Here is an 11,325-nt window from a genome sequence, read left to right as displayed (position 1 = left end):
CCGAAAAGTTTCTCGTTTCTCCTATAATAATGGTAAATGTTTTGCTATGTATTTCAAAATATTACGCTTAATAATAACAATTAAATAATAATTTGTATTTTTTTTTTTTAATATTTCGCCTATTTATGGGGAACAAGGGAAATTTTTTCAATTTTTGATGGGAATGACTTCGACTATAAACGATTTGTTATCTTTTGACGTATCGTTGAATGAAATTGGTCCGGTGATAGCTGAGAAAAAGTGGTAATAGACACAATAAAAACATATCATAGTATAATTAATAACTTTATAAATTTTTACAAAAAAAATGTTTTTAATAATTATACATTAGTAATGATATTATTATGTAGCATTTATTGACTTTTTTATGCATTTATTATACATTTTTAATACATTCATACATTTTTAAAACGGACTTTTTTAAGTTTGTTTGACTCGTACAGATCTTTTGAAATATGATTTTGAGGTATAGGCTTTAACTCATACAACGATAAATATTTGTATATTTCAATGCATGGAACAGACGTATCAATGTGAACTTGTTGAGTGGGGTCAATTATTGTTGTTGGTCTATCTGGTTGACAGTAATGTTTGTACAAAGGGTTTTCTGGACACCTGTCACCCAAAAGTGATCTTTTGACTTCTTTGTCTTCCATATCTCTTTGTTGCTTCAATGCTCTCAACCGCTCCCATGCTTTTGTTGAACGAGAAACGGAATTAACACCGTTCATCAGAACTTGTAATGTCGTTGATGATGCAACACGTTTAATGTCGGGAGGTAATCTATAATTATAAACACTTATTGTTTTAGATAGTTCTGTACGAGGCCATTGCTTTGGTGAACCTATTATAAAATTTAATATTATAAATGATGTATTCTATTTAATATTATATGAAAATATTATTTGTTTATGTATAAAATTGTATTTATTTACTTCACAGGCAAAATGTAAACATGTTTAGGATAATACTTAACTTAATTTTAACAAATATAAAATTCATTTTAATATGAAATTAGTCATTCTAATGATACAAAGCTTAAAATATAATAATATTAGTATTGTTCTCAAGTTTTTGTTTTTTAAATAATATAATAAATGAAATATGTGTGATAATATAAAACAATTTATAGTAAAATAAATTAAGTATTGATGAGAATACTTGCAAAGTAATTTTCAATAATTTATTTTTTTTATTACAGTATTTATTACTAAGTGGATTACATTATAAATATATTATCATATTAAATCACTTTGAATCACTGTTTGTATCAAAATTTAAAGAGTAAATAATTTTAATTATTAATAATAAAATAATTCACCTAATGTCCCAATATAATGTCCGTTGATTGTCCATAACCGTATGCTCATGTCAACACTACTAGTTACAACCATTTTTACGTGTTGCACATATTCGATATGTCTGATACAGCCTAAATGTGCTTGATAAGAACTTACTAATATAATATTCTGTTCATTTCGAGCAGCTCTTTCAGCACGACCAACAAAAAATGAATTAATAAGAAACGAAAACCGAAGCCGAAGAAGAGGCATAGAAATTGCTTGTTTATTTACAACACCAAAATTTATAATAAACCATACTTTGACGTAGCCAGTTGTGAAACAAGTAAACAAATAATGACTTTTATCATCAGATGCCATTGATGTTACATAATCACCTTCAATATGAATTGCCTTGAATTGGGCTAGATATGTAGGTATTTTAAATGTGGACCATATTTGTATGACCCCATTCCGAGTGGCTATTAAGAGGTTGCCCACTCTCGTAGCATCTTGCCGGCCCCTCAGAAAGTGTGAGCTAGTTGCAGCATGATATTCCTTTGGCGTAAACTTAACTCCTAGTCTTTGTAATGTTGTCTCTCTAGTTTCAAATAAGCCACTACTATTAGTTCCCTTAACAAAGTGACTATCTTGAGTTTGTATACTTGACAAATTCATTGAACTTATTTGATTTTTATTCGTGCCGTAGCCTCTTAAGTTCCCTCGACTATCTGGCTTCATTTTTAACCCATAAAATTTTATCATCTGTCCAGTTTCTAACCGCCAAAATCCTACCTTACCAGCATATGAGGTTGTTACTAACATTGATGGTAGTTTTACACTCATTGTTAGAATAGATTCTTCATGACTGACAAGCCATCGTTTTCCTTTAGATACCAAAAGTGGGTCATTAAATTCTGTAATTCGTTTGTCCCAACTAGACACTAATACCTTAAAAATGTAAGATAAACTGAAATGTGTGCTTATAAAATATCACGAAGTCGTTAAAAAATACTGATGAATCGTAATTTTTTTAATTTTAATTTTCTTCCTCTTTTTCCTCGCCTTAATTCCAACTATTTGGTGTCGGCCACCCTTATCTTAAACTTATACTTGACATAATCTTCCATATTATCTACGCCCACATCAGCCGTCCTCACATTGCATTCAATAACATCCCTCCATCTTTATTTTGGTCTTCCTCTACCACTTCTTCCTTCAATATAGTATCTTCTCTAGTCACTCTACTCATCCATCTAAGCATCCTCATCTCTGCTATACTCATTCTCTACTCTATTATTTTGTTAATCGCTCAATACTTTGCACTTTAAACCTTTGTTATAGAATACCTCCTTCGGTAATCTATTATACGTTTCCTCCAAATCTATAAATACTATAATCAGCTTTTTCTATTTTTCTATTAGTTGTATCACACATAAAATGGGCTTCATCGTTAACTTTCCAGACAAAAAACCAAACTGCTTTTTTGTTACTGATGTTTCTCCTTTTATTCTTTTATCAATTACCTTTTCCTAAATCTTCATACTACAAGCTTTATACCTTTATGATTTCCATACATCTATAAGTCATATCTATTTCATTTGCCTTTAAATATCGGTACCACAATACTATTCTTTGATTCTTTTGGCATTTTTCCTTCTAATAGACCTCTTTTTCATCTTCCTTTGGTCTTAGCCTATCATACAACCCAACATATCTCTTAAATCAACCACACATTTGGTTTCTTTAAACAAGCGTTTGTACTCCATTCAATCTTATCTATTTTTCCACTTCTGCCATATTTTTAACTGCTTTTTCATACTCTCTAAAATTTTTTGAACCTCGTCATCTCATAGCCAGGTTTCCTTATTTCCTGGCAGTCTACTCTTACTCTCACCAATAATCTCTTTTGCAGTATTCTTTACACAACTAGCAAATCTATTCTACACATCATTTATGTCTCCCTCAACATTCCACACCGTCCTCTCATTTACCGTCTTTAAAAATACTTTTTCATTTTCCCCTCTCAATTTCCACTACCGGATCTTCGATTTTCCTCCTATGTTCTTTCTGTTTTTGTATATTCTCTTCCCATTACACCACAACTCCAATACTATCAGTCTATGTTGCGTAGTTATACTCTCGCTTAGTATAAATTTACAATCTTTTACTCGCTTTACGCTCTCCCTTCCCCCTAACCCAGCCATATCAAGTAAAAGGGTTCCTAACTTGTCACAGGGTAGTTAATCAAAAGGTAAAGTGACCATTGGGATCCTAGCGCACCATAAAGTGTACATCCTTATCACAGTAACGAGCTCTGTTGTGATGGTCCTTTATTTCTCGACTACTCGTGGGAACTATATAGATAAAAAAGTGGCTCTGGTCATCGCAGTCTACTCCACTAACAAGTTGACAACAGAGCCGGGGCTACTCGTTGAATCTTGTGTTGGAGATTTGATACTATCGTGTCCTGATGGAACCGACGTACCAAGGTTTAAAGACATCAGACTTATTGATGGAGCACTTGTAATCAATGCAGCCCAAATCTTAAGTGGCTCACTGATCATGTCAACCTAATAAAACCTTGGGGCAATGCAAAAATCCAAATGGAAGCCTACAACCTGATCAAGTACAAACGGAATGTCACTCATTTACTAGGGCTGCCAAAAGAATCTAAGAAAATCTTGGAAATTTTGGCAAAACAAAACCCAGGGCTGAACACAGCGATCTGGAAAGTCCACTATGAAAGAGAGGTTTTCCCGAAAGGACAAACTTTGTTCCTAAATGTGGACGAGAAGAGCATAGTCAAACTGGAGGAACTGAAGTGCAGTCCATATTTTGAAATGGGCAGAGTTTGCTTTACAGACGTGTTGCCAAGCAGCCATCAGCCCAGAAAGATGTGAAAAAATTAGCTCCTCAAAAATCTGGGAAGAGAAAGACTAAAGAATCATCAGTGCATTTAGGGAAAGGAGACAAGGCACAAGCAAGAAATAAACGGGGTCACTTCACACCTGCCTTGATAGGGAAAGATGGAAGTGGGTTACGTAAAGAAAAGAAACCCAGAAAACTACCATCTTCAACAACGGCCACAGCTGAGGGGAGCTCTCCACGTATCCGAAAGGAAATGTGGAGAGCGAACCTAAGGAACAATCGCCACCTGGGGACGGCGGGGGGCACTACCCACAGAGAGGGCTGTGTGATACAGGGACTATTTCAGACACCGGTATGACACCCAGTACAGCGTGCTTTCAAAAGCATCAACATTAGTTCTCTGAATGGCTGACAATAGAAATCAATTCACGCAAATAAATTTGTATTACAGTTACTAGTGTACTACTAAGGACCCTAACTGAGAGACATACAACACCCTTACAAATAGCACTTATTCAGGGACCATGGATTAATGGTGACCAGATTAAGGAGCTAACTCTAAGGAATTTTAAACTGTTTCATAAACAAGCAGACAAACCAAGAACTTGTATTTTGGTTAATGATAAAGTTAAAGCCAGCTTGATACTTAATCTATTAAGTGCTGACTTGACTATTATCAAAGTAACACTAAGTGATGGTAAAAATATTATAGTAGCTTCAGGATATCTACCATATGAGGTCACAGACCCAGGTAGGGACCTAACTATGCTCTTTAATTATTGCAAAAATGAAAAATTAAAACTCATCCTAGGTATGGATGCTAATGCTCACTAAAACTTTGACAACACTCCCTTCGAAGCTATGTGTGAATCTGCACAACAGCATGGAATAGAACCACATATTATTAAGTGGATAGAAACTATGCTAAAGGAACGCTCCTATATGGGACAGCTCAATGAAACCAAAGTAATCAAGAGTGTTAAAGAGGGATGCCCACAAGACGGGGTTCTATCCCCCTTGCTATGGTATCTAATATTGGACTTGCTTATTAAAGAGTTAAACAAATACTGTTATATACAAGCCTATGCGGATGATTTAGTTATAGCAGTGGTGGGTAAATTATCAGACACTATTATAGACTTAGCACAACAGAGACTAAACACTATACATATATAGTGCAGTAAGTATGGTCTATCTATTAATTCAAATAAAGCAGAGGTCGTTCACTAGAAGGAGAACAGGGGTAGACAGACTTGACACTCTTACTCTAAACGGACAAGAAATTAGCTTAAAATCGGAAGTAAAATACTAAGGTATTATCTTAGATAGTAAACTAAAATGGAAATCACATGTTGAGTCAAGAATTAAAAGAATAATGGCCACATTGTGAACTTGCAGCAGAGCCTTGGTAAAGACATGGGATTTTAAACCAATTGCTATGTATTGGTTGTATACTTCAGTGATTAAACCTATGATATTGTATGGTGCCATAGTCTGGTGGACTAGAACAGCACTCGTTACAGCTAGGAATGAACTTAGTCGCATACAGAAAATGGCTGCCATAGCGATCACTAGAGCATTAAGAACTACATCAACGGTCACATTAGAGGCACTAATCGGATTGCCTCCCCTGCATCTAGAAGTTAAAGCTCACGCCAAAGCCACAGTACTAATATTCCACAACTTAAGTATGTGGACTCTCAAGAGTGACACAGCAAAACATGGTAAAATAATAAAAAAGATAGATCAGGGCTTTTTGAAATACCCCTTTCAATCCGATTCTTAAGAATAACATTCCTTACAAAGTGGAGATCACTACACGTAAAGAATGGAATATTAACTACCTGACTGAAAAAGAAGGATTTTTAATGTATAAAGATGAATCCAAAATATCAGAAAATGTAGGTGCTGGCATTTGGGGTTAAAAGCCATGAATAAATGTCAGTATGCCATTGGGCATAACACCCTCTGTTTTCTAAGCAGAGGTAATGGCAATACTGGTAGGGGCTCAGAACCTACTGGTATACAAAAATAGGAAGATACCTTAAGAATCCATATATCGATATCTTAAGTGACAGTCAAGCGGCTTTGAACGTACTCTGTATTGATCGGGTGAATTCAAAGCTGGTCCTCGAATGCAGGGAAACTTTAGAATTACTATCGAAGTTCAACAAAGTTACACTGGCGTGGGTACCAGGACACAACGGTGTCACTGGAAATAAAAATACTGGCTTTCTAGCCAGAAAAGAAGCAGAGAATACCTATGTTGGACCAGAACCAGTGGTAGGACTCACTGAGCAATCGCTCAAAGCACTACCCAAGAATTGATGCAGAGAACAACATAGGAAAATCTGGAAGTACTTGGTAGTAATTGGTAGTACCTAGATAATCTAAAACGTTTATCAAGATCCCTGGTCTACTGTTGGATGATCTTAATAGCATGACTAGACATCAAATAAGCACCTTGACTGGTCTACTAACAGGACATGGTCACCTGCTTAAACATTTTAACGCAATGGGGGTATCGGATTCACCATTGCGCAGGAAGTATGGAGTAGAAGAGGAAGACTCATTTCACATGATGTGCGAATTTGAAGCCTTGTCCACACTATGATCAAACTACTTGAGTAAACCTTTTCCTGAAAAAAAAGATATTAAAAACCTAAAACCATGTAACGTGACAAAAGTATCTATTTATTTTTTTGTCTATTTGTATATATATATATATTTGTGTTGAGCCAAATGTGGACTGCGACGGCGTTTGTCGGTAAAATTATCATGATAAGGTGTTGTGATTTGTTTATGCGCGTGCGAGATAGTCAGCTGTGTACTACTTCAGACCGGTTCATGGACGGCATTTGTGTGTACATTCACCCTGCTCTATTCCTATCTTGAACGTCATTTGCACTGCTCACCGCATACATTGTCGCCATATGATTTAAATTGTTTTTAATAATTTCCGGCACTGGGTATTTAGTTATTTTTTGACCCCTACTCTAAAAGCCGTTTGGTCGCCAACGGACCGCCGGGTCAAACGTCGGACGGGTTGTCGGAAATTAGCCATCATCGGAACTGGTCGTCGCTAATTTTCGTCCACAGAGGTTTTTTTTGTTGTGTGCGCTGCAACTGTTAATTCTATATATATATTTTCGCGAGTGTCCACTATGTTGTGATTATGTAATTTTTTTATATTGGCGTCGGCTAAACCTGCCTCCATATTCGTTAGCCCTTCGGGGCTGGTAATGTATAGTTTATTATATAATGTTTTGAGCCAGTTATTTTTTAGTGCGCCGTGCCATAAGTACGTGTGGCGAATTTTTTTATATTTTTTATATAGTTTTTTTTTTTTTTTTGTGTAGGTGCCCCTATATTTTTTTATTTAGGTCCCGTAACATGACAGGCGTGTACAAGACCACCTGTCATGTTATATCCATATTTTTTTGTGATTTTTTTTATAGGTTTTATATTATTTTTTTTATTGGGTGATGAATATATTATTGATACAATGTGGTGACGTAGTGCATTTTATTCCGGGGTGTCCCAANATGTATATATTATTGGTACAATGTGGTGACGTAGTGCATTTTATTCCGGGGTGTCCCAACGTCTTGCAAGCTAAGCCTAACTGCCAAAAACCAGTCGCTTACTTGGGACGTATACCCGCCGTGCTTAGCGGCAATGCTGCGATTAATAGCCGGCGGGTACCCGAAGACGTTCATCGTATTCTCTAATAATAAAAGTGTAGGTGTAACTATTTTTTTTTATTAATATTTTTTTTTTTCTCTCTTTCTTTGTTCCCCTTTAATTTGTAGACGAGGTTTTTTGACCATTCGGTTTTTTGCCTCGTGTTAACTTAATTTTTTTTGTTTTTTTTAATAAAGTCTCCTTAATTTAACTTAACCATCATCTGTTTCTTCTTTTTTGCGTGTTCCATCTTCAATGGACTCGTGTATTTTTTTTTTCCTTTCAAAAATCAACTCCCCTAGTTTATAAGGTACGGGCAACGGCCTTGTATAAGGTCATCCCTGATCTATATGGTTATGTGACAACTGTCACGAGGTTTTGGTGTACATCTACTATCAACGACTCAACGGACATCAACTTTAATATTTATTAATTATATATTTTTTTCTAATTGTTTTAATATAAAAAAGTTAATTTTTTTTTTAAATCCTACTGTGGTCCGACAATATACTGTCTCGCCCAGTAGGTTGGCGACCCTTTACTTATAACTTTGTAAAACGCCATGAAATTTACAAATTTTTCGTTGCGGCCAATTTTTATATATTTGTAACCTTTCAACCAGGAGAGATACTTAATTTCGCGGGAAATACAGGACTCTTTGGTCATCTATAGAGGTGACATTATGGTTGGTATAATGTAACAACACTTCAGTGATAACAATTAAGTAAAAAACCGAATCAAGACAATTCGGTATGACGTGCGCACAATGGACCAACAGGTCTGAGTGCATTAGCATTATGTCCACCTCAATAATAACTAAAACTAAAACTAAACTATGCTCTCCCTTCCACATCAAATAATCAATCTGTGATCTATTACTCACACTCTTATAAGTTATATATATATATTCCCTCTTTCTAAAATAAGTATTAACCACAGTAAGTTTATATAATACAGCGAAATCCAGGATTCTTTCTCCAGCCTCATTCTTCCCACTAAAACCATACCCTCCATGTACTCTTTCATATCTTCTCCTATCATTACCTACATTTATATTCATATCCCCTATCATCGTTTTTGAAAATTCAATAAATAAATGTATTTACTTTATTTGGCAGCCAAATCAACTCGGATATTTGACACTTGGATGCAATTTGTAATCTATTAAGACAAGCACCATTTGTTGGGTCCCACATTCGGATACTACCATCTTCAGAACCAGTAACCAAAAGACCACCGGAGGGATCAAAATTGGCAGCTGTTATTTCAGCTGGTACAAATTCTCCAAGAACTAATTTTGTATGTGCGTTAGTTCTCTTTAAAATCATTTCACCGGTCCATGGATTCCATACAGTAATAACAGCATCAGCAGATACGGATATTAATAAGCGATAGAGTTTGTTATACATAGTTTTAGTGACAGCCGCGTTATGTGAATAACCATCACTTAATGTGTGATTGATATTTTCACTACATGGTAAAACCACAATTGTTCTGCCACCGACAATTAGTGTACTATTTTTTTGGTTGAAATATATGCACAATTCTTGATAGTCAGCATTGAGTGTTGTCAAACCTGTGTATGTCATAAGACACGCACCCTTATGCACACTCCATACCTTGATAATACGTTCAAAGCACATTGAGTACAGTCGTCTATTACGATTATTGTAAAATACGTGCATAATTGGTGCATTATGACCAGTGAAGTTAATACTTCTTTGTTTTGTAGTAGCACTAGTACCCAAAAAACTATCTATACTCCAAACTCTAACCACGCAATCTTGGCTTCCAGCCACCAAGTGTGTGTTTTCTATAATACATGCGCATGAAAAACCTTGAGGTGCAGTAAATGAACGCCACCAACCATTTTTAATTGTTTGACAATACATCATAGATCGATTATATGTTTCTGATACAGAAACCATAGCTTTACCACCATTGCAAAACATAACTTCTTGAACGTAGTCAGGGTGTAGATTTGGAAACTCAAGTACATGGAATGGCGCAGATGCAGTTGTTTTAGAAGATACTCCTAGTCCTCCTAGTGTCATCAAATCTGCATAATTGTGGACAACATAAGAATCACCGGTATTCATTCTAAAAGGACCTCTGCCTCTGGTCATCATAGACAAAATACGTACACCACCTATACAGTCACCAAGCAACAGCTTTGAACTATATTCACGTAGATTACCTCCTGGTTCGTAAATGTATGATAAGCACGTCACCATGTGCGGCATTTTATCAATAACCAACCTTAACCGAAATTGACTTGCTAATGTGTCATAGAAACGAAGTTCACATTCTACTGATGCCACGCCAACTATGTTCAAATCGGGTAAAACAACCAAAGCAGTAAGTTTAGTAGTCAGCTCATTCTAGATAAAATATCATTATTAAGGTTCAGCACTTATATAGTTTATCTATGTTATCCCAAGTACATCAATGATAAATAACAAGTAATAAAAGTTATTTGTTTTTGTTTTACTTAATTCTAATCAATTAATATTAATTAGAATTTTAGTTTTAGTGAACGTGAAGGAAGTCGCTCCCCTAGAACAAATAGAGTTCCTCTGCTACTGTATATACCTATAATACATTTTTATGAAATTGTTTTAAATTTATAAAATTTTCTAGTATTCATTATTTTCTAATATCTAACCAAAAACTTGATTGAACTTTTATTAAGTTAAATCATATCATAGTAATTATCAATCATATTATACTGTCAACTTATTGACTCTACAATAAAGTTTTATTTTCAATTATATCAAAAGAAAAACGAGACTGTTAAAATAACTGCACCTTATTAAGTATAAACAACTTAATTATTCGTTTCTGAAATAAAGTACATACGTTACATTTCTTGCTGGAGCAACTTCGCCTCTTTTCCATTTCATATCCAAAGTCCAAAAGTGTACAACCCCCTCATTACTAGCCGTTATATATTCACCATCTATAAATTCGGTTTGTACGGCATCTTGACCGAGCAAAGGTTTCAGCTCTATACCAATAATTGATCTCCGGTGTTTGTTAACAATTTTTAAGGGTGTTTCAACTATTAACACAGAATTTCCGAAAGTTTCATCATTATAGTCAAACTGTTTTCTATATAATTCAAACTCTGTTGATAAATACATAATAAACTGCATGAAATTTACAGCCCCTTCTTTTTTCTGGTCAATTTTAGCGAACATAGGACGAAAATCTTTATCGGACAAATTCAAATTGTACGGTTGTAAAACTGCCTGTAACTGTTTTTCAGTAACATTTCCATTTGATGATTCTTTTAAGAATCGATCTCGGATATCCAAAATCAATTTTTTACTGATATTCTTGACAATATTTTCTAAATATATGATCTTAATTGTTGGTTCGTATATATATCCATTATTTGAAACTTCACTACATTTAATTGAACTTGTCGACTGAAAAACGTGCATAGATTTTATATCTAGAGAATATCATTTGATGAAATAATAACTTA

General features: G+C 34.8%; 1 protein-coding gene across 2 annotated transcripts; it reads right to left on the bottom strand.

The window, feature by feature from the left end:
* Positions 1-307: 307 nt before the first annotated feature.
* LOC126899928 (WD repeat-containing protein on Y chromosome-like) lies at positions 308-10,845 on the bottom strand. Of its 2 annotated transcripts, none has more exons than XM_050675210.1 (4): positions 10,695-10,845; positions 8,942-10,216; positions 1,322-2,231; positions 308-844 (listed from the first exon to the last, which is right to left on the bottom strand). In XM_050675210.1, the coding sequence occupies exons 1-4, from the start codon at positions 10,731-10,733 to the stop codon at positions 396-398; spliced, it is 2,673 nt and encodes an 890-aa protein (XP_050531167.1). In that variant the 5' UTR covers positions 10,734-10,845; the 3' UTR covers positions 308-395. The 2 variants fall into 2 exon arrangements, with proteins under 2 accessions (XP_050531167.1, XP_050531168.1); XM_050675211.1 differs by having other exon boundaries at positions 592-783.
* Between the last annotated feature and the right edge of the window lie 480 nt (positions 10,846-11,325).

The sequence above is a fragment of the Daktulosphaira vitifoliae genome, unplaced genomic scaffold, assembly GCF_025091365.1.
Source record: "Daktulosphaira vitifoliae isolate Bord-2020 unplaced genomic scaffold, ASM2509136v1 Scaffold_2, whole genome shotgun sequence".
Lineage (NCBI taxonomy): Eukaryota > Metazoa > Arthropoda > Insecta > Hemiptera > Phylloxeridae > Daktulosphaira > Daktulosphaira vitifoliae.
The sequence above is the reverse complement of the archived record's forward strand: the minus strand, read 5'-3'. Positions and strand labels throughout refer to the sequence as shown.

Bases quoted from the DNA above. Each gene is read 5' to 3' on its own strand.
- LOC126899928 (XM_050675210.1), bottom strand. From the start codon at position 10,733: ATGGAAAAGAGGCGAAGTTGCTCCAGCAAGAAATGTAAC. The intron at 10,217-10,694 runs GTATGTACTTTA...TATTTTATCTAG, and splicing joins GCTCCAGCAAGAAATGTAAC to AATGAGCTGACTACTAAACT. The intron at 2,232-8,941 runs GTAAATACATTT...TACATTTTTAAG, and splicing joins TGATTTGGCTGCCAAATAAA to GTATTAGTGTCTAGTTGGGA.